Source organism: Octopus bimaculoides, chromosome 30, assembly GCF_046866305.1.
Source record: "Octopus bimaculoides isolate indiv1 chromosome 30, ASM4686630v1, whole genome shotgun sequence".
NCBI lineage: Eukaryota > Metazoa > Mollusca > Cephalopoda > Octopoda > Octopodidae > Octopus > Octopus bimaculoides.
Window position 1 is genome coordinate 7280166 of NC_142957.1, and position 24869 is coordinate 7305034.

Here is a 24869-nt window from a genome sequence, read left to right on the forward strand (position 1 = left end):
GCAATGTCTTAATCATTAGGCCATGCTCTTCCACGTGCGTGTGTGTGTGTGTGCGTGTACGTTGGCATATATGCGTAGCTAGTTAAACAGATAAGATAGATGACCAGACAAGACGGAACATTATCTCACAGCAACATTCAAAACAAATCACATGCAAGAGAGATTGGGATCATCATCATCATCATCATCATTTAACATCTGCTTTCCATGCTAGCATGGATTGGACGATTTGACTGAGGACTGGCGAACCAGAAGGCTGCACCAGGCTCCAATTTGGACGATTTAATTGAGGACTGGCGAACCAGAAGGCTGCACCAGGCTCCAATTTGGACGATTTAATTGAGGACTGGCGAACCAGAAGGCTGCACCAGGCTCCAATTTGGACGATTTAATTGAGGACTGGCGAACCAGAAGGCTGCACCAGGCTCCAATTTGGACGATTTAATTGAGGACTGGCGAACCAGAAGGCTGCACCAGGCTCCAATTTGGACGATTTAATTGAGGACTGGCGAACCAGAAGGCTGCACCAGGCTCCAATTTGGACGATTTAATTGAGGACTGGCGAACCAGAAGGCTGCACCAGGCTCCAATTTGGACGATTTAATTGAGGACTGGCGAACCAGAAGGCTGCACCAGGCTCCAATTTGGACGATTTGACTGAGGACTGGCGAACCAGAAGGCTGCACCAGGCTCCAATTTGGACGATTTAATTGAGGACTGGCGAACCAGAAGGCTGCACCAGGCTCCAATTTGGACGATTTAATTGAGGACTGGCGAACCAGAAGGCTGCACCAGGCTCCAATTTGGACGATTTAATTGAGGACTGGCGAACCAGAAGGCTGCACCAGGCTCCAATTTGGACGATTTAATTGAGGACTGGCAAACCAGAAGGCTGCACCAGGCTCCAATTTGGACGATTTAATTGAGGACTGGCGAACCAGAAGGCTGCACCAGGCTCCAATTTGGACGATTTAATTGAGGACTGGCAAACCAAGAAGGCTGCACCAGGCTCCAATTTGGACGATTTAATTGAGGACTGGCGAACCAGAAGGCTGCACCAGGCTCCAATTTGGACGATTTAATTGAGGACTGGCAAACCAGAAGGCTGCACCAGGCTCCAATTTGGACGATTTAATTGAGGACTGGCAAACCAAGAAGGCTGCACCAGGCTCCAATTTGGACGATTTAATTGAGGACTGGCGAACCAGTCGGCTGCACCAGGCTCCAATTTGGACGATTTAATTGAGGACTGGCGAACCAGAAGGCTGCACCAGGCTCCAATTTGGACGATTTAATTGAGGACTGGTGAACCAGAAGGCTGCACCAGGCTCCAATTTGGACGATTTAATTGAGGACTGGCGAACCAGTCGGCTGCACCAGGCTCCAATTTGAACGATTTATTTGAGGACTGGCGAACCAGAAGGCTGCACCAGGCTCCAATTTGGACGATTTAATTGAGGACTGGTGAACCAGAAGGCTGCACCAGGCTCCAATTTGGACGATTTAATTGAGCACTGGCGAACCAAGAAGGCTGCACCAGGCTCCAATTTGGACGATTTAATTGAGGACTGGCGAACCAGAAGGCTGCACCAGGCTCCAATTTGGACGATTTGACTGAGGACTGGCGAACCAGAAGGCTGCACCAGGCTCCAATTTGGACGATTTAATTGAGGACTGGCGAACCAGAAGGCTGCACCAGGCTCCAATTTGGACGATTTAATTGAGGACTGGCGAACCAGAAGGCTGCACCAGGCTCCAATTTGGACGATTTAATTGAGGACTGGCAAACCAAGAAGGCTGCACCAGGTTCCAATTTGGACGATTTAATTGAGGACTGGCGAACAAGAAGGCTGCACCAGGCTCCAATTTGGACGATTTAATTGAGGACTGGCAAACCAAGAAGGCTGCACCAGGCTCCAATTTGGACGATTTAATTGAGGACTGGCAAACCAGAAGGCTGCACCAGGCTCCAATTTGGACGATTTAATTGAGGACTGGCGAACCAGAAGGCTGCACCAAGCTCCAATTTGGACGATTTAATTGAGGACTGGCAAACCAGAAGGCTGCACCAGGCTCCAATTTGGACGATTTAATTGAGGACTGGCAAACCAAGAAGGCTGCACCAGGCTCCAATTTGGACGATTTAATTGAGGACTGGCGAACCAGAAGGCTGCACCAGGCTCCAATTTGGACGATTTAATTGAGGACTGGCGAACCAAGAAGGCTGCACCAGGCTCCAATTTGGACCATTTAATTGAGGACTGGCGAACCAGAAGGCTGCACCAGGCTCCAATTTGGACCATTTAATTGAGGACTGGCGAACCAAGAAGGCTGCACCAGGCTCCAATTTGGACGATTTAATTGAGGACTGGCGAACCAGAAGGCTGCACCAGGCTCCAATTTGGACGATTTAATTGAGGACTGGCGAACCAGAAGGCTGCACCAGGCTCCAATTTGGACGATTTAATTGAGGACTGGCGAACCAGAAGGCTGCACCAGGCTCCAATTTGGACGATTTGACTGAGGACTGGCGAACCAGAAGGCTGCACCAGGCTCCAATTTGGACGATTTGACTGAGGACTGGCGAACCAGAAGGCTGCACCAGGCTCCAATTTGGACGATTTGACTGAGGACTGGCGAACCAGAAGGCTGCACCAGGCTCCAATTTGGACGATTTAATTGAGGACTGGCGAACCAGAAGGCTGCACCAGGCTCCAATTTGGACGATTTAATTGAGGACTGGCAAACCAAGAAGGCTGCACCAGGCTGCAGATCAGATTGGAGCCTGGTGCGGCCTTCTGGTTCGCCAGTCCTCAGTCAAATCGTCCAACCCATACCAGCATGGAAAGCGGATGTTAAACGACGATGATGATGATGATGATGAATCTGAGTTGGCTGAAATATTGTTGGATTTGAAAGAGAATATGAAACTGAGAAGAAGATTTGCAAAAGAAGGTGTCTTTGCCTACATATCGATTAACGAATCACACCCAAATATTTTTCCACATCTAGAAGCAAGCACCAAATCGTCTAACCCATGCTAGCATGGAAGGCGGACGTTAAACGATGATGATGATGATGATGTTCCTAATCTCACTTGCATGTGATTTGTTTTGTAGTTGCTGCGAGATAATGTTCCGTCTTGTCTGGTCATCTATCTTATCTGTTTAACTAGCTACGCATATATATGCCAACGTACACGCACACACACACACACACACGTGGAAGTGCATGGCCGAATGATTAAGACATTGCACTCATGATTACAACATTGGCATTTCGTCTGTCTTTTTTATGTTCTGAGTTCAAATACTGCCAAGGTTGACTTTGCTCCTCATCCTTTCGGGGTTGAAATTTTGTGGGAGAGGTTAGTTATCATCCTGAAAGATTGCGTTTCCCTCCAGAAACAGTCCCGCAACCATAGGATGAATTTGATTAGATAAAATGCTTAAATAGTCTTGGCTATTAATTCTGCCACGAAGGGAAACTATTGGGCTGGTGGATTTCCAAGATGTAGCCCCATCCCCCATCCCCAGATGATCACAAATACGCCTCCATGTTTAACAGTCACATGCAAGAAAGATAATTGTTTCTACTCTTAGGAACAAGGGGCCTGAAATTTGGGGGGAGGGGTTAATTGATTACATTGACCCAAGTGCTTGACTGGTACTTATTTTATTGACCCTGAACGGATGAAAGGTAAAGTCAACCTTAGTGGAATTTGAACTCAGAGCATAAGGGCAGACGGAATGCCAGTAAAGCATTGTGCCTAACATACTCTCTCTCTTTTACTTGTTTCAGTCATTTGACTGCGGCCATGCTGGAGCACCGCCTTTTAGTTGAGCAAATCAACCCCAGGACGAACTGCTAAGTCACGGGGACGTAAACACACTACCATCGGTTGTCAAGCGATGTTGCGGGGGACAAACACAGACACACAAACATATACACACACACACACACACACACACACACACACACATATATATATATATATATATATATATATATATATATATATATTTATATATATATATATATACATATATACGACTGGCTTCTTTCAGTTTCCGTCTACCAGATCCACTCACAAGGCTTTGGCCGGCCCGAGGCTATAGTAGAAGACACTTGCCCAAGGTGCCACGCAGTGGGACTGAACCCAGAACCATGTGGTTGGTCTGCAAGCTACTTACCACACAGCCACTCCTGCTAATGATTCTGCCAGCTCACTGCCTTTACATGAAAATGAGAGGGAATAATTGCATGGTTCATTGTTATTTCAGGTATGCACTACACTAATACTACAGCCTAAACTATTTTTCACAGAAACCACAAGTTGCATTGTTAGGTTGTGCAGTGACCTGCATGATGACCTTTTAGTCTTTTACTTGTTTCAGTCATTTGACTGTGGCCATGCTGGGGCATGGCCTTCAAGGGTTTTAGTCAAACAAATCAATTTTTTTGGTGGGGGGGGGGCTCTGTTTAAAAGTGTAGAACATTGTTTTTGCTGTCAATGGGGGCAGATAGATTGATAAATAGATAGATAGATAGATAGATAGATCTATCTCTCTATCAATCTATCTACCTACATATGTTTCTATGTATCTATTGTCATGGAAAACAATGTTCTCTTCTGGACAAAATCCCCAAAAATAACATCTGTTTTATATATATATAAACAAGCTGTTTGTACATTCATGAAATTCTGTTCAACAAGTTTGAGAAGCGAATGAAGGCGTTTATAATAATGAATAAATTATTTGCTACATATGTGGGAAATTCTGTCTGTTGTGGGGTTGTTCGCTAACTCCTGATACATCGTTTTATCGATAGTGATGAAACTTGACACATGAGTAGAACTCATGTCTGGAAACCTCTTGGCATACTCAGATTGTTGAAAAAAATCGATAATAATAGCGCCCCTGGAAAGGATCCTGATATATATCCAATATATTTTATTTTAAAAGCCAAGAGAAATAATTCATTCACCCCTGGAGGGGATCCTTATATATAGTCAAGGGAAATAGCCCATTCATTTTCCTAAATTATTTGGTAAAAATGAAATTGAGTATGCTTATTTCTTAGTATTTGAACTGTTAGTTTTTTTTGTTTTTTTTTTTGCAATTTATCCAGTACAACCCTTAAATAACTAAATAGTATTTTCCTAAACAATAAATCCACTTATTTCGGTTAGAGACTTATTCACGAATATACCAACACTAGCGCCCCTGAGGGTAATATTCTCTGGGAACTCACAGAAGCCCTTTTCAGAGTTGTTTACTTCTAATTGTTATTCTCTCATATCTGATTAGCCTGTTATTATGTAACATGCTTCAGGAATTTAATATATATACCTTATTAGTATTTCTTCCTAAGTTCTATATACTCTGCGAACATATTAAAGCCCTTATTTGAATTCTTACTATCGGGTAACTAATTTCATGTTACCACATAACAGACTGCACAACTTGGGTATTCATAACTTATTGAGAATTTCTAACTAGATCATGTGTAAGATGGTTTGGTATTCTCTGTAAATACACAAAAAACGTTTTAAGGGCAAAATATTTTGTATTGTTGTTATTGGATTAGTGAAACAATTATGAGAACTAGACCAAGAGATACGTATGTGAGGGTGTGTGTATGTATGTATGAATATATGTATATACATGTGTGTGTATGTATATATGTACATATGGATATGTATATGTATTTTAGTGAATATATAATGTGATATACATGAAGATACAGCATGTTTATCTTGTTTAACTTCTTTTGGTTCTTTGTATTTGGGACATTTCATTTGCATTTTTATTATTTTGGTTTTTTGTATGCATTTAGGTTGCTTTTCATTGTTCGTATTGAGTTGCTTTCAATTTGTTTTTACCGTAAACTATAACTTGAATAAATTGTAAATTTGTTTTATATTATAAATTCCTGTATTTAGATTTGAATGATCAGATTGGAGCCTGGTGTAGCCATCTGGTTTCACCAGTCCTCAGTCAAATCGTCCAACCCATGCTAGCATGGAAAGCGGACGTTAAACGACGATGATGATTTAAACTGTTTTACCAGGACTTATTCTTTGGAAGCCTAGTACTTATTCTATCGGTCTATTTAGCCGAACCACTAGGTTACGGGGACGTAAACACACCAGCATCAGTTGTCAAGCGATGGTGGGGGGGACAAACACAGACACACAAACATACACACACACACACACACACACACACACACACATATATATATATATATATATATATATATATATATATATATACATATATACGACAGGCTTCTTTCAGTTTCTGTCTACCAAATCCACTCACAAGGCTTTGGACAGCCCGAGGCTATAGTAGAAGAAACTTGCCCAAGGTGCCACGCAGTGGGACTGAACCCGGAACCATGTGGTTGGTAAGCAAGCTACTTACCACAGTTGCTTTTTCTAAGCAAACGCATTGTGGGTTCGCTCAGATGTGTTGGAGAAGAGAACAGAGGAGGTGGGATTGTCGGAAGTGCATCGAACCAGAACTGGCAGGACAGTCCACCTCGACCACACCAGAGGAGATGCACAAAGAAACTAGACAATAAACAATTATGTACAGCCATATCACGCTTGAGAGCACCGGTTCTCGTCCGATCACCGAAGTTAAGCAACGTCAAGCCTAGTGAGTACTTAGATGGGTGACCACTTGGGAAACCTAGGTGCTGTAAGCGTCACACACTTATTTATAGGTGCAGGAGTGGCTGTGTGGTAAGTAGTTTGCTTACCAACCACATGGTTCCGGGTTCAGTCCCACTGTGTGGCACCTTGGGCAAGTGTCTTCTACTATAGCCTCGGGCCGACCAAAGCCTTGTGAGTGGATTTGGTAGACGTAAACTGAAAGAAGCCCGTCGTATATATATATATATATATATATATATATATATATATATATGTATGTGTATGTGTGTGTGTGTATGTTAGTGTGTCTGTGTTTGTCCCCCGCCCAACATCGCTTGACAATTGATGCTGGTGTGTTTACGTCCCCGTAACTTAGCGGTTTTGCAAAAGACACCGATAGAATAAGTACTAGGCTTCCAAAGAATAAGTCCTGGGGGTCAATTTGCTCGACTAAAGGCGGTGCTCCAGCATGGCCGCAGTCAAATGACTGAAACAAGTAAAAGAGTAGATGTATATCTCTAAAAACAAGGAAAATAGCTAGAGCTATGCAAGCCCAGGTCGAAAAATGCCTGAGACCTGTATGGAATCAGAAATGCTGTCACCCACAGTAAAAGCTTTGGCACAGTAGAGGTGAGGTTTTCAACCGAACAACTGGCCAAAGAAAATGCCCTTAAAATTGAGAAATTGCATATGATTCCCTTATACCTTGGTTGGAGGGTTGTTAAAATAGCAGAGGTAGCCACCAGAAGTGGACATCTCCTTGCTGGCAGTGGTCGTGTTGTATGGCGTAGAGGAGAAAATTTAAATTCTCCAAATCCACAGACACAAAAAGGAAAACTGGTATGGCACAGGGATGGAACTCTTTGTTGCATGCAGATTTCACGACTGCACAGGAGATTCCAGATCTGGCAGAATTGTTAGCATGCTGGGGAAAAAACGCTTAGTGGCATTTTGTTCAGAGTTCAGATTCCACTGAGATCAAGTTTGTAATTTCATCCTTTCTGGGTCGATAAAATAAGCAATCAGTTGAGCACTGAGATCGATGTAATTAATTTACCCCCTCCCCCCAAAATTGCTAGCTTTGTGCCAAAATATGACATCATCATCAATGTTACTAGTCATACCTTCAACATTGCTGTAGCAAATAGTTGTTGTGACAGGGTGGTGTTGATAGTAGGGGTGTTAGTGGTGGTGGGGGTATATACAAAAAAATGACATTGTTGTACAAAATGCATTTTGCAGTCTCTTTTTATTACGTCAGTTTTTGTTTGTTTTGTTTATTTTTTTTCTTCAAATTCACTCAAGTTTGGCCGATTCAGCATTCATTCCCTCAAAAACCAGTAAAACTTGTCATGGAAATTCACTGGAACAAAAAGCATGGTTTTTTTGAGCTCACGTTTCAAAGCATTATTATTATTATCAATAATATTAATATGCTAAACTTTTGTTTTTTTACGCACGTAGGCGCAGGAGTGGCTGTGTGGTAAGTAGCTTGCTTACAAACCACATGGTTCCGGGTTCAGTCCCACTGCGTGGCATCTTGGGCAAGTGTCTTCTACTATAGCCTCAAGCCGACCAAAGCCTTGTGAGTGGATTTGGTAGACGGAAACTGAAAGAAGCCCATCGTATATATGTATATATATATATATATATATATATATATGTATATATATATATGTATATATATATATGTATATATATATATGTATGTATGTGTGTGTGTGTGTGTGTGTGTGTGTGTGTGTGTGTGTAGGAAGGTTAACTAGGAAGTTAGTTTTTGTATGTAACAGATGTTCAGGAGCAATAAACACTGTAAATGTGCAGAAAACAACTTCTGCCACATTCCAGGGAGAAAAACTAGAAGTGGTTGATAGCTTCACTGCACCCTGTATACATATACATATATATATATATATATATATATATATATATACATACACACACAACATACATACACTTTGTCTGTGTAAGTGGTAATGATGGTGGTGGTGGTGATTATAATGCTGATGGTGGTAGTGGTGATGATGATGATGGTGGTGGAAATGGCAACATTAATGGTCATTCTGTGTTTTTTGTTCACCCCCACTACACCTGTTTCTGTGGTTTTTACTCATTTTCAACCTTGGTTCTGTTGTTTCCAGCTCCAAATGTCCGAAGTTCTTGTGTCTACAAGAGCAATGTTCGACAGGATTGCCGGTACTGACGAAGACATCCTACTACGAAGCTTCAGGGAGAAAGATCTTCGGAGATCCCTCAAAGGAATGGGGATTCCGATGAGTCGAGATGAGACCAAGAAATGGTTCACCTTCTTGGACAGTGGTCAAGATGGGTATGTAATCATCAGTGTATGTCTGTGTGTCTCTGTCACTGTATGTCTGTGTGTGTGTATATATACATATGTATACACACACATATATTCATACTGAGACATTACTATGAATATATGTATATATGATTGTGTGTGTGTATATGTATATATATATATGTGTGTGAATAAAAATAAAAAAATATAAAAAAGGGTTTTGTATGATCGTGTATAGAGGAATATATTATTTAAAAGAGTTCCAACTCTGTCTGTTTTTTATGTTTTATTTATATTCTTATAAAATTAATGTGGGATATAGAATATGGAATATATAATATAAATAGTAAAATGAAATGAAGTATTGAATGTCTTATTGAATATATGAAATATTGAGTATTAAATATATATAGGGGCTAGTATTCTTTCCTGCTTCATAGCATTCATCAAGGTCCCGTCTGACAGATGTACTGTAGCAGACTGGCTGTTCTTTTGTCTTTTATACCTATTCCTTTGGAATATATATATATATATAAAGTTGTAGTGTATTGTCAACTTAGTGTGACAATCCCAATAAGGGAACACACTACTGCCGTTTAGCCCTAGGAAGCTGGACCGCTTCCCGTCGGCCTTGACACAATTACTGTGTCCTTAAGTTTGCGAGGGGGAGACAAGCTCCCCCACCCAGCCTAGCCAGCATTCAGGGATATGTTTCTGAGTCTTTGCTCGTCATCAGCCTGAAGTAGCTTGCCAATTCTCTTTATTACGATAATAAAATATCATACATAGATGGGACAATACAAGACACTACAAACATTTAAGAATTGTCATTTAGTGAGTCTTTTTAGCTTTTTTTTTAAAAAAAATATACGTTTAAAAATATATATATTTAAAAATTTTTCTACAAAACTTGGAATATTTTCAATGGTTTACACCTAATTCCAGGGTACACCAGTCTACACCTTTGTATTTTTTCCAGGAAAGTTTTAAGTAGGGCCGCTCACTCGCAACTTCCTTCCTACTTCCTTCCATCTTTCCTCATATACTCTTCTAGACAGGTGTCTTCTCTCCAGCCCTATCTTGCTTTTCAGGTGGTACCTGAAATAGTATAGCATTCCAGGGCCGGAGATGAAGGTTCCTGTCTTCATACCTTGCATTCGAGTTCTCCATGCACACTCTTTCATAACTGCGACTGTACATAGAAAACAAGCCTCACCTTCCTTAGGTAGTCCGGCGGGCGGTGCATTCTTAATCACAGACTCAGCCGATAGCTGTACTCTTCCTAGGTGCGACAGCACGTGTTCGACGTAAATTGTCATCTCCGAAAGATGGGTGCACTGAACAAGAGCGTGCAGGATGGTTTCCTTCTCCTGCCCGCATCTTGGACATTCGGGTGGCACTGAAATCCCGTGCCTGGACAATTTCTCGTGGACAGGTAAAGCATTCCTGAAACACTGCCAATTCAGGGATCTTTGGTAATTATCCAAATACCCCGCCCTGAAAGTGTTCCGAAACAGGTTGGATAGCTGGTTCTCATCGAGCCCCAGTGTCTCTCCTAGCACGTCGTCACTTTTAAACTCTACCAACCCTTTGTAAAACGCAGAGGTGGTATTCCCGCTGCCGGCCTTACCCGCCTTGTGGATTAGCTCAAGTGCCTGCCGGCATTCCTTTTGCCATTCAGTCGATTTCTGTCTTTTAATTAAACCGGGTTTAAATCCCTCTAGAGAGGCTGGTCGTGGAAAGAATTCCTCGGCGAGCAAATTCCACACCTGACCACCGTCCAGGTAAGACCAGAGATGCCTTAGTCTCAGTGCATATTTGCACATCAACAACCACGGCATCCCTAGGCCACCCTTTAACGGTTCCTGACAGCACACGGAGCGCCTCACAAGCGGCTTTCCCCTCCACAAAAAGCGGAAGAGAATCCGAACCAGCTTGTTTAGCCACAAATTAGGGCAGGGGACGACGGTGAGGCGGTAGGTGATAACTGACGCAATAAACGTCTGCACCACCTCCGCCCTTCCTTTCAGGGACAGCGCCCTTCCAGACCAAGTCCGGGATAGCGCTTCTACCCTGTTCGTCACCTCGCTCCAATTTTTCTCCGTCTGGGAGTCCGGACCAAACCAAACTCCGAGCAACTTAACAGGGCCATCCGTCCAGTGTCCAACAACACTGGACGTTATCGGCTTGCTGCTCCAGGTGCCGAGCCGCAAACCTACAGACTTGTCCATGTTAACTTTTGCCCCTGCCACCGTCTCGTATCTTCTGATTGCCTCTGCTACGCGAGGTAGCTGAGTCATCTTGGATACGGTGATGGTGACGTCATCCGCATACGCCGAAACACCTTTACCACATCCGATTTCATTAGTGGTGCTTCCCAACTTCTCCAACCTCCGCAGCAATGGCTCGAGAGACAGAACATACAGAAGCGGAGACAGGGGGCACCCTTGACGGACTGAACGCCTGATCTCAAACGGCTCCGACAAGTAACCGTTCACCTGAACCGTGGATTTGATGCCACCATAAATGGCCTTGATCCAACCGCGGAAATCCGGGCCTAGCCCAGCCGCCTCAAGGACTGCCGCCAGGTACCGATGATCAACCCTATCGAAGGCCTTACTTTGGTCTAAATGGACCAATGCCCCACCTTTACCGGAAACTTTCCCCACCCTGTCTAAGGTGTAGCGTAAGAGATGAAGATTGTCCTGGATCGACCTGCCAGGAATGGCACATGTTTGCGCCCTCCCGACAAGCTTATCCGCGACAGCCGTCAACCTTTTTGCTAGCACCTTGGCCAAAATCTTTAACTCTACATTCAGTAGAGTTATGGGCCTGAAATTACTGATATGGTCCCCCTTGCTCGGGTCTTTTCTGACCAGCGTTACCACTCCCCGACTCACAGAGCAGGGAATTCTCCCATTCTGTTGCCAGTTCGTGTACACGCCAGCCAGCAAGTGTCCGAACAAGTCCGGCATTGCACTATAAAACTCGTAGGGCAGACCATCCAGTCCCGGCGACCTGTCCCGCGCGCTCTCTGCCAGTACCTCTTTGACCTCCGCAGCTGTGATCGGCCCTTCACAACGCTCCACCTCACTTGCTGAGAGTCGCGGTCCGTCAGCCAGGACATCCCTTAAGGGCTCCCCATGGTCCAACGTCTCGTTCGTCCCAAACAACCGTGCGAAATGCTGATGAAAGGCCTTCTGCATCTCCTCCTGTCCTTCGATCCGGCGCCCCTGTTCGTCAATTAAAGACTGCACAGAAGCATTTCTGCCTCTCCGACTCTCCACATGACGGGCCCATCCGGCAACATTAATACCTTCTCTGCCTACCGCGCGTAACTTAGCCCTGACTCTACTACCTTCGTGTTTGGCTTGGAGGTGACGGAATAATACCGACCTCGCCGCCAACACTCTGGATGCAGAGCCTGATACTATGGCCTCCTCTAATTCCTTAGTTAGATTCCCTTCTACTCTTGCTCTCTCTAAACTTAGCTCTTTACTAAATCTAAGAGACTCTAAACGTATGGCTCTTTTGAGGGCGCACCACCATCTGTTATTAACGATGGCTCCGCATAATGCCCTCTGCACTAATTCCTTCACCCGAGCACGGAAGACTTTACTAGTCAAAATAGACTTGTTCATCTTCCAGTACCCGGGTCCCTGTCTATGACACTTAGCTAACTGCATCCTACATGTCACAAATTTGTGATCCGTGTAGGAAGTACAGTGAAATTGTGGACAACTAACTATATCCCTATCACTGTCTTTTATAATTACCCTATCTAAGTAAGACCTCTGTGAACCGTCGTTATTAGACCACGTCCACTGTGGAACGAACGGTTCATCCAGTCTATAGCGGTCTACTAGTTTATAGCTTGCTAGTAGCCTTTTTAGGCCAGGGCTTTCCCTTCTATTGATTGAGCCACCACTATCCACTTGCGCGTTGAGAATAGCGTTGAAGTCTCCTGTTAAAACTAAAGTTTTCGACGTCGCTAGGAAATTTTCCAAATCTCGAAAAAAAACCGTTTGTCTATTTTCTTGCGGAGCATATAGTGCTACCAACCTGAAAGACTGCTTATTCGCGTGTGTCACATCCAGAACGACCAGCCTACCTTCTGGGTCTAGAAAGACTGCACTTACCTGTACATCCAAGCTTTTTTTGAACAGTACCACAACGCCCCCACTCCCTCCTTGACTCGGAGAAATAACTTTCTCGTAATCATTAAGAAGAGGTGAGAACGCCTGTGGGCCGTTCAGCTTGGACTCAGTCACAACACATATATCTATCTTTCGCGACCTGAGGTCGTTTAGGAGGCATGTCTGCTTCCATTTGGACCCCAGGCCACGAACATTTATACACCCTATCTTAACTTCCATGAAAAAAAAAAAGTTTACATTACCTTTGCAGGAGGGGTTTCACGACTTGCATCGTCCCCTCCTCCGGTATCTTCTATGACTGGTGTAGCCGTTGGTTTTAAAATAATTTTTTCTTTCACGACATGCTGACTCACATCAAAAATATCGTCAGCATATCTCCGTTTGAATTGTTCGTAGTGTTCGGCACTTATCCTCGCCAACCGTATGTGCGGCGGTTTACCTTCAATCGGTCCCATTATCGTATAGTTTTTTTTTGTTATTAGTTCGTGTAATACTTCGTTTTTGATGGTGTACGAAACAATTCTTTCTTGCGGGGGTTTAGGAGCGGGTTTCAATTTGGGAGTGAACGAGGGTATTTTTTCTTGTATGTTTTGCGTTTTTTCTTTTTTTCTTGTAGGGGGAGGGGAGTCTGGGCCAATGGGTTTTTTCCTTTTGTTTTTGGCAACTTCAAACTCCGCTTCTTCCTTACTTTTTCCTTTTTCTATTACGACTTCCGGTGTTTTCGTTTTTCCTTGTTTGTCATCTTTTTTAAGTTCAGTTTTCTCCGGTATTTCTTTCTCCCTTTGGGGAGGGACTTCTTTTTTTTGGTTCGGTTTTTTTATTTTTACACATTCGGAGCGCACGTGGCCCTTTTCTCCACATTTAAAACATCTGGGCCTCCGTCCCTCCACCGACACTCTTGCACTGAGACCTTCCCCTATAAATATCCTGTCTGGTCTGGTCTCGAGGGTATCGTTTGACGCTAGAACTATAAGCTCTAGCGCCTGCCCCTTCCAATTGAGTGCGTTCCTCCTTCTCATTGTGAGTACTTCCACTTGATCCTCCACGTCGTAAATTAAAGCTTCTACCAACCAGTTTACGTCATACCCGGGTGGAATGTCTTCTATTGTGATTTTTGCAGTTCTCCGACCCAGGTATGTGGGTAAGAGCATTACCTCTTCGGTTTTCAACGTTTGTGTTGATACTACTTTCGCAATTTCTGCGGATTCGAATTGGGCCTCTACTGTAGCATTTCGAGGCCCTCTACCAACGTATTTTATTTTTTCCCACACAGGGGCAAGACACTTTTCAATTGCATCCGTTTTCATCATCATGATGCGCCTTTCTTTGCAATTGTACACTTTGTAGATAACGGTTCTTACCGCCAACTCTTGGATAGTTTCCTTTGGCGGTATTAACCTTGTTATGTCGTCTGTTTTCCTTATTAGGTTTCTGTACTTGTACCACTGTTCGGGTATCACCTCCATTGCTTCAAATTGTCCGCCTACGGCGGAAGAAAAACTGCTGGCCTTTTTCTCTTCCTTGGTTACTTCTGGGTCTACTTGAAATACACGTGTATTATTAAAACAAATTTCTTCTTGTAAAAGAGGAAAATCCTCATCACACAGTAGAAAGGTCATTTCATTATCCATATTGAAAAAGGTTTTCGTTTTACACGATGGTAGTTTGCTATCTCTCTAAAAGAGAGCAGCAAAAAAGAAAATTTTTGCCCCGCAGGGCGCAATTCCACAGGAACAACAGTTGAAACTTGACAAAATTCACACCAAACAGCAACAAAAAGGACAGAAACAACTCACTAAACTAGGCAGAAGCAATTCAAAGCAGTACGACGAGCCGGAAGTAGCTTGCCAGCTGGATAGAGAAGCCTGTTTAGCCCTCGCAAACTTATATAATCATAGTGAAGTTTATTCACTGATCAGCAAAATTAGAAATATAATATTTCTAAATCTCTCAGAGAGATTTAAGCAGTAGTGGAGCGATAAAGTTGTAGTGCATTGTCAACTTAATGTGACAATCCCAATAAGGGAACACACTACTGCTGTTTAGCTCTAGGAAGCTGGACCGCTTCCTGTCGGCCTTGACACAATTACTGTGTCCTTAAGTTTGCGATGGGAAGACAAGCTCCTCCACCCAGCCTAGCCAGCATTCAGGGACATGTTTCTGAGTCTTTGCTCGTCATCAGCCTGAAGTAGCACGACCAGCTGGTTAAAGAATATGTAAATGTAGGAATAAGCAGGTTAAACAGATCAATATATAAGGTATATTAAATACACAGAATACAGAAAAATGTATATATGTCTACATACAGAAAGGTCTAACTTATACAGAATACAAATGATATAGAGAATTAAAGGAGTAGAAGAAAAGGATTACAAATCCAACAGCTGTTTCGGGAGGCTCAATGGTCCAAAATAACATTAGTAGATTGATTCCATAGTTGGATGAGACGAGCTTCCATCTTCAGGGAAGAGATCTTACATTTGAAGTGTTGACAGCAAATGATTTTCTTCAACTCCTTTAATTCTTTGCATCCTTTGTATTCTGTGTAAGTCAGACTTTTTTTATATGTAGACATATACTCTCTCTTTTATACTCTTTTACCTGTTTCAGTCATTTGACTGCGGCCATGCTGGAGCACCGCCTTTGTAGTCGAGCAAATTGACCCCCGGGACTTATTCTTTGGAAGCCTAGTACTTATTCTATCGGTGTCTTTTGCCGAACTGTAATGTTGCGGGGGGGGGGGGACATAAACACACCAGCATCGGTTGTCAAGTGATGTTGGGGGGGGTGGGGGGTGATATTTTGGCTGGATATGACCAGCTTAAATGTTAAAGATTTAAAGTAACTGTCCCTTTGTCTGTGTCTCTGACACACTGAAGATCTTTCTTTCTCACACATGCATTCTCTCTCTCTCCCAACAGAGAGGTGGATCTATTGGACTGGGACAACCTCCTAGAAGTCAGTATGAGTCTACACAAAGTCTTCAACAGAGTTAACCTTAAGGTAAGATAAACAGTTGTTTTTGTTGTTGTTGCTGTTCTTGAGCTTTGACAGCTGCAGCTGTCAATGCTACTGGTTCTAGCATAGACGGTTATTTTAATACAACATTACCTCAGCTGCACACAAAAGATATATGTATATATATATATATATATATATATATATACACATATATATATACACACACACTTATTTATAGTTGGAATTTACAAAAAAAAAATCAAACAAAACAAAAGACGAAGACGTGTGTGTAAACAACAAACAGATGTATTAGTTTAACGCTCAGAAAGTGAGAAAATCTTTTATATTCCAAGCCTACGCTCTCCAACCGGAGTCTCTGTCATTTGTTATCTCATCATCATCATCATCATCGTTTAACGTCCGCTTTCCATGCAAGCATGGGTTGGACGATTTGACTGAGGACTGGTGAAACCAGATGGCTACACCAGGCTCCAATCTGATTTGGCAGAGTTTCTACAGCTGGATGCCCTTCCTAACGCCAACCACTCCGAGAGTGTAGTGGGTGCTTTTACGTGTCACCCGCACGAAGGCCAGTCAGGTGGTACTGGCAACGGCCACGCTCAAAATGGTGCATTTTATGTGCCACACGCACAAGAGCCAGTCCAGGGGCACTGGCAACGATCCCGATCGAAAATCCCACAAAGGCCAGCCTGTGTTAAGGCTACTGTTGGTTTCATGTTAAGAAACCTGTTATGGTCTGGAGCAGGGGTTTTCAAACTTTTTGACTTGTGGACCCCTTTGTATTTCAGGCTTTATCTTAGGGACCCCCTTATAAACGCTTATGAAATTTATACATAAATATTTGCTTAAAGTAACATATATTTTTACATTTATTTATTTAACAGTATTTAACAAATTAACAAATAGGTTTATTGTCAATTAAAAAATTTCGATTAAAAAACATATATAAAATCAAATTGCCCATAAAAAGTATTTTCTGTCCACGGACCCCCTGTCTTGTCCTTGCGGACCCCCTGTGGTCCGCGGACCACAGTTTGAAAACCCCTGGTCTGGAGAACTATAAGAGTGGACTAAGAACTTATCCCTGGTAAACTCCAACTTGTATGCTAAATTCATCACCATATTCAAGGCCAACTCTCACCTTACTGACAGCATCGCTGTACATGGCTTGTACAACTCTAACAAGCCACTCCTCTACTCCTAGATTTCTTAAAGACCTAATTAGTATCTCTCTGTAATTTTCATGACCTGGTCCGACAGTCTGATACCTCTGTAGTTGTTTGTATCTAAGGCATCACCTTTACCCTTATAACAGCTGACTATAATACTGCGAAACCAGTCTTCAGGGATAACACCTTCCTGAATAACCTGATTAACCATGTGAGTGACTAAGCTGTATCCCATACTGCCTGATATTTTAATCATCTCGGCAGTGACACCCGATGGTCCAGGGGCTTCCCCTGCCTTCATATCCTTAATTGTCTTATCTACTAAACTGCTATCCACTCTGATGGCTGGTCCCTCAATTGGTTCAATATTTGAAAGGCTCCCCTTTTCCTAATCATTCTCCACATTTAACAGTCTTTCGTAGTGGTATCTTCCATGCATTTTTCCTTTTCTGGGTTACTAACTACAAGCATACCATTATCCACTCGCACACATTTCTCTGTTCTCTCTGATACACTGCTTTGCAATCTACTCACAGAAGAAGAGTATAGTCAGCTAGGGAAGAAAGTCATGTACGTTCAGACTGAAGCAGTGGGCAGGCAGGCAGGCAGGCATAACACGTTAGCAAAGATGGATGCTGTTTTTAACATAACATCAATATTTAAAACATTATTATTATTAAATTCAAATTACGATAAACGTAAACAAACAAACGAAGTTTGCTTTTAGAAGCGTTGAGATGTCTTAGAAAATTAAAGAAGTGATTTTTAAATTCTCAATCGCAGGATAATGCTAATAATATAGCCTGAACAGGATAAACTACCCCTATTTTGCAGAAAAAAGGTGTGGGCAGCCAGCCATGAGTCACGAATCACACCTCCGTGATTACGCGTCGTGATTCTCCTGACCATTTGAGCTAAACTGCCCAACCATGTCTCATGGCTGGCCGCCCACACTTTTTTCTGCAAAATACTGATAGTTTATCCTGTTCAGGCTATATTATTAGCATTATCCTGCGTTTGAGAATTTAAAATCACTTTATTATTATTATTATTAAAACACCCCTAAGCCACAGCGTCGCCTTTCTGACACTTGTGCCCGTGACATGTGTAAGGACTTTCGAGTGAGATCGTTGCCAGTGCCCCTGGACTGGCTCTTGTGCGGGTGGCACATAAAATACAGCATTTTGAGCGTGGCCGTTGCCAGTACCGCCTGACTGGCCTTCGTGCAGGTGACACGTAAAAGCACCCACTACACTCTCTGAGTGGTTGGCATTAGGAAGGGCATCCAGCTGTAGAAACTCTGCCAGATCAGATTGGAGCCTGGTGTAGCCATCTGGTTTCACCAGTCCTCAGTCAAATCGTCCAACCCATGCTAGCATGGAAAGCGGACGTTAAACGATGATGATGATGATGATGATGACTAACATGAAACATAGAAAAACTTGTATTATTCTAAGCTACATAATTTCAGATAAACATAAGAAATTAGGTGGGGCTGGAATGCTCAATAGGAGAAAGATTAAATGGGATTACATTAGATTAAAATAAACTTAGCCTCTGTTTTCACTTTCAAGCAGATAATGTAAACATACTATTTCTATATAACATATTAGTTAAGATGGACAGAAATAAATACATACCAAAATATAGGGATTTGCCTGATACATTATCCTTTCCCTTGGATAACACTGGTGGTGTGGAGTGGGGAGGCCGGTATGCACGGGCGACTGCTGGTCTTCCATAAACAACCTTGCCCGGACTTGTGTCTGGGTGGGTAGCTTTCTTGGTGCAAACCCATGGTCAGTCATGACCGAAGGGGGTTTTTAAAGTGGGGGATAAAATCATGTGCGTGCTCACACACACACATAAACTGACTTCTTTTAGTTTCCATCTACCAAATCCACTCACAAGGCTTTGGTCAGCCCAAGGCTAGAGTAGAAGACACTTGCCCAAGATGCCACACAATAGGACTGAACCCGGATCCCTGTGGTTGGGAAGCAACCTTCTTTCCACACAGCCACACCTTTGCATATACATGATGTGTGTGTTAAATCTGATGTCTGTTGATAGAGATATTGTTGTTTTTGTTGTTGGTGTACTTTATAGCTTGCTTTGTTTAATATTTCAGACAGGTGAAGCAGAGTCCCTAATCACTGCCCTTACTGAAGAGGAAGAGAACCAGATGAAAAATATGTTATACAGAATCAACAAAATTGCCAAGGTATGTTTTTGATGTTGATGTTGATGGTTGTGGTGGTTGCAACAGTGATGGGAGCTGCTGCTCTTGTGTTGTAAGGATAATATCAGTGCTCTAAACCAGCGGATTTCAACCTGGGCCCATATGACCTTTGGGTCAGGGATGGGGTTAAGTCCATATAAGGTGTCGTTGTTAGAATTTATTTTCAATAAATTGGCTATACTTCTGCACTAAACAAACTATTTGTTGTAGAGTGAAACTGTACACCCCTCCCAGTAAAAAGTGGTAGTAGCCAGCCATTATAAATAGACCAGTAGCCAGTTGATAGAAAGGTCAGGAAGGTTGAGTGTAGACTGTGTTGATAGTCGTGTCTGTGCTGATATAGTAATTATATCGCGATACTGAGTGAACATTATGCTGATCCAACCTTTTGAGGATAATAACAGTGTTATGACTGGGGGTCGTGCAGTGCTAGATAGAAACATTCTATCAATGACTTATGTATTTAACAATATTCTGTCAAAGTGACAACCATTGTCAAAAGACAGATACAACAATTATAAAAGATGGCTTTACAACACGATTTTAACAAGTTTTTATCAAATTCCTAATAATTTTTTACTTGTTTCAGTCATTAGACTGTGGCCATGCTGAGGTAACAGACACGCACACACACGTGTATATATATATATATATATATATATATATATATTAAATATATACTTTTATAAAACAAAATTTTACAAAATATATAGTATCTGTTAACAGTCTTAGCAAAACCCCACAGGTGAGTTTTTGTATATATATATATATATATATATATGTCTCTTAAAAGATAGAGCTCAAAATCGATGCATTGAAGATACTTTATTGCAGCAACAATTACAATAGCAGTAACAACCACAATAAGCCAAACCTATGCACATTTCAATAGGGTATCCAGGATAAATAAACCACATCATAAAATGCCTCATAAAATATTACAACTTATTACAAATTACAAATTATAGATTGCTGGATACTCCATCTCTTCAGGGTCGCATTATTGCCTTCACCAACACTACTATTATTAGCAAGACACATATATCAAAGAGGGTGAAAGAATAATCGACGGTACGCAACCTACCATCGTTATTTTCTTTCAGAATGTAAACAAACAAATCAAATCAAACCCAGTGACGTACACCGCCCGGTTTACAGCGTAAAAATCCCCTGCCAAAAATTTTTCCCCATATACATCAAGATTTCCTAATGGATCTTTCTATAACCATAATATATTAACTATACCCACCCGTACGGACGGACACACACACATACACATATATATCTATACATACATACACACACACATATATATCTATATATATTTTTTTATATATATAACCATATACACACAAACATATATATACATACACATATGCATGTACATATATACACATACATATATCTATACCTACATATATACACCCATACATATGCACATACACACATACATACATATACACACATACACACACATATATGTATACATATATACATGTACACACACACATATACATACATACATACATATATATACACACACACACACACACACATATATATATATATATATATACACACACATATATACATACATATACGCATACATACATACATATACACTCACACCCACCCTCACATACATATATATATATATATATACATATATATATATATATACACATATACATATATAAATACATATACATACACATACACATACACACACATATATATACACGCACACCCACACCCACACACATACAAACATACATACACACATATACAAAAATATACATATACATACACATATATATATACATACATGCGCACACATATACATATATACATGTACACACATATATATATATACATACATACACACACACATACATATACATACACTTATACACATACACCCATACATATACATATATACATACATACACATACATGCACATACCCGTATACATATATACACACAAACCCACAGATTTAAATACAAATACATAGATACACTATTATATACATACATACACATGTACATACATACACCTACATATATAAACATACATAAATACATACATATATACATACACATACATATATACCCGCTTACCCCTATACGCATATATATATATACATACAGTCTGTTAAAGTCTGTCATACCGGCCATGACGAAGGGAAATAGCCCTGAAACTCGAGTCGCCTTTATATATTTATATATTTGATCCTTTATATTGAACACTCAATATTTCATCTAGATTCAATACTTTCTTTCATGGTGCCATCCATTTTTATTTTATTTTATTTCATATTATATATTGTATATTATATTATATATTGTATATTCCATATTCTATACCCCACATTGGTTCTGCAGGAATATAAATAAAACATAAAAAACAGACAGTGTTGGAACTCTTTTAAACAAAATAATATATATATACACATATATGTATATATATACGTATATATATATGTATATATATGTATGTATATATGTGCATATATATATATATATGTATATATATATATATATATATATGTATATATATATATATATATGCGAGTAAAAATAAATACAAAAAAGGTGGGTTTTTTTGTATGATTGTGTATAGAGGAATATATTATTTTGCTTAAAAGAGTTCCAACACTGTCTGTTTTTTATGTTTTATTTATATTCCTGCAGAACTTATGTGGGGTATAGAATATGGAATATACAATATATAATATGATATACAATATACAATATAAAATAAAATAACATAAAAATGGATGGCACCATGTGTGTGTGTGTGTGAGTTTGTAAGTGCATATATATATATATATATATGCACTTACAAACTCACACACACATACACATATAAATATATATACACACACACAGATATATATATATATATATATATATATATATACATATATATAGTCTGTCATACCGGCCATGACGAAGGGAAATAGCCCTGAAACTCGAGTCGCCTTTATATACTTATATTTATATATTTAATCCTTTATATTGAACACTCAATATTTCATCTACATTCAATACTTTATTTCATTGTACCATCCATTTTTATTTTATATTGTATATTGTATATTATATTATATATTGTATATTCCATATTCTATACCCCACATTGGTTCTGCAGGAATATAAATAAAACATAAAAAACAGACAGTGTTGGAACTCTTTTAAACAAAATAATATATTCCTCTATACACAATCATACAAAAAAAAACCCTTTTTTGTATTTATTTTTACTCGCATATATATATATACATACATATACACATATTCATACATATACATACACACACATACACACACACACACACACACACACACACACACATATATATATATATATATATATATATATATATTTATATATATTGTTGTACTTGGGGATGGTCATATTGCCAGTTTAGCCAATAAAAACACACGCACTGTATATTTGGTGTTAATTTGCTTCAGCTTTATATTACATTAATCTTAATCTTATTTCGGCCAGAATTCTTTCGTCACACTTCTGTGACCTCATCAGTGGTCCTTTGTTTCCTTCCTTCTTATGTGTGTCTCACCTTGCTAAATATCAGCCATTTTGTATTTTGTATTCCTATTGTATGTGTCTACGCATGCGTGTCTTTCAATGTGTCTGTGTCTTTTGTAAGTGCATGTGTGTATGGGGAGTGTCTGTATCACCTATATACTCTGTTAATACGTGTTCGTTTGTATTTGTTTTTATTTATTTATTTGTTCATGTGTGTGTGTGTGTGTTTTTTTTTTTTTTTTTTTTTTTTAATGTGTTTAATTAAATTTTGTTAACGTATGTAGTATTTAATTCCATTTGTTTATCTATGTATTGTAATATATTTTGTTCATATTATTATTGGTTTATGGGTAACATGTTGTCACATGCTGTGGTTTGTGGTTTGTTAGTGGTGTGTGTTAGTGTTCCATTCTAGTTTCCTATTCAGGCTAGGTTTCTCTTCTATTATGTGTGTAGCTTCAGTAATTTGTCTAAGTGCTGCATCACTGCTATGTGTAGATAAGATTTTAATTTCTATGTTGTTGATTGAGCCTCTATGTTCTTGTTCAGCATGCTGGTACAGAACTGATGAGTTCTTCCCTTCCTTAAGTTCCCTCCAATGTTCGTTTGCCCCCTCCCCTATGCTCCTTGCTGTTTCGCCTACATATGTCATTGTCGTATTTCTGCATCGTCCCTCTGTACATCTTATACTATAGACCACATTTCTGGTTTTGCAGTTCGTTTGTGGGCTAAATCTACATACGATACAGTTCCTATTAGTGCAGGGGGTTCTACTGAAAGGGTATGTTCTACTGATAAGGGATTTAATAGGGTTGCCTGGCCTTTCAACAACCTTAATTCTTAGCTTAAGTTTGTCTAGGGCCCTTCTAAAGCGGTACGCCAGTTCGCCTCTAGGGGTGGTGTCGACGAACATGACGCTCTGGTACTTGTGGCTATCGTACAATGAGCTTGCCTTCCCTATTTTCTTCTTAGTCCTTTCTATGGTGTTCCATGATTTGCTCCTATAGAGTGGGCAAATCCCATTCCTATCGTTGCGTTTGATTGTTTCAAACTTCTTCATAGCTCCTTTGTATACCCTGATCCTTTCTTTATGGCTGTAACCTGAGAACTGCATGCGGTGGACGAAATGTTGTATATGTCTCTTTAATTCTGTAGGGTCGCACATGCAGGAGACATTTCGCATTACTCTGACGAGGTCTGCCATCAATATGTTGAATTTGGCATTGTCCGCAATAGCCGAGTTCCGGTGGATCAGGTATTTGGAGGCCATAGGTTTTGTATAGTGTGAATGGAGGATTCTGGTTTTATTGTTCTTAGTTTCTAGCCAGAGTTCAGTATCTAATACAGGTAATCTATGGTTAGGGTGTTTAGTAGGGTAGTCTATCGTAACTTTAATACTCTGGTGGATGGAGTTAGCTATTTGCTGGATGCTCTCCATAGTCTTAGTTTCTATTTCTATTTCAGGAATACTCTCTTGTGGGGGTGTCTTTACCACTAAGTTGATATCATCGACATATCGAGAGTACACATTCACGAGTATGGAGTTCTGTGTCAGGCGTTCCTTAAGCCTTCTGTCCCACCATACCATGAAGAGATTGGCCACATCACCGGCGATACTAACACCGATGGCTGCCCCCTCGTCCTGGGCGTATAATTTGTTGTTAAATTTAAAGGTGTGGCCTTTTAGGGTGACCTTTATACTAGCTCCTAGTGCATGTGCGATCATTTTCTTTACCTGGTGGATATTAGTGGGGGTCCGTATGGCTCTGGTCCATCCACTCCATCTCTCTATAGGGGTCTTC

The 24869-nt window shown here is 40.7% G+C and overlaps 1 protein-coding gene and 1 pseudogene across 1 annotated transcript in view; both read left to right on the forward strand.

Annotated features, from left to right (window-relative positions):
- LOC106877597 (proline dehydrogenase 1, mitochondrial) overlaps positions 1–24869 on the forward strand; it is a 130517-nt gene that overhangs the window by 70456 nt on the left and 35192 nt on the right. The window contains exons 6-8 of the mRNA XM_089346295.1: positions 8806–8993; positions 16045–16126; positions 19403–19495. Coding sequence (XP_089202421.1) covers positions 8806–8993; positions 16045–16126; positions 19403–19495 — 363 coding nt within the window. The remainder of the gene's footprint in view (positions 1–8805; positions 8994–16044; positions 16127–19402; positions 19496–24869) is intronic.
- On the forward strand, positions 6598–6717 carry LOC149130175 (5S ribosomal RNA; annotated as a pseudogene).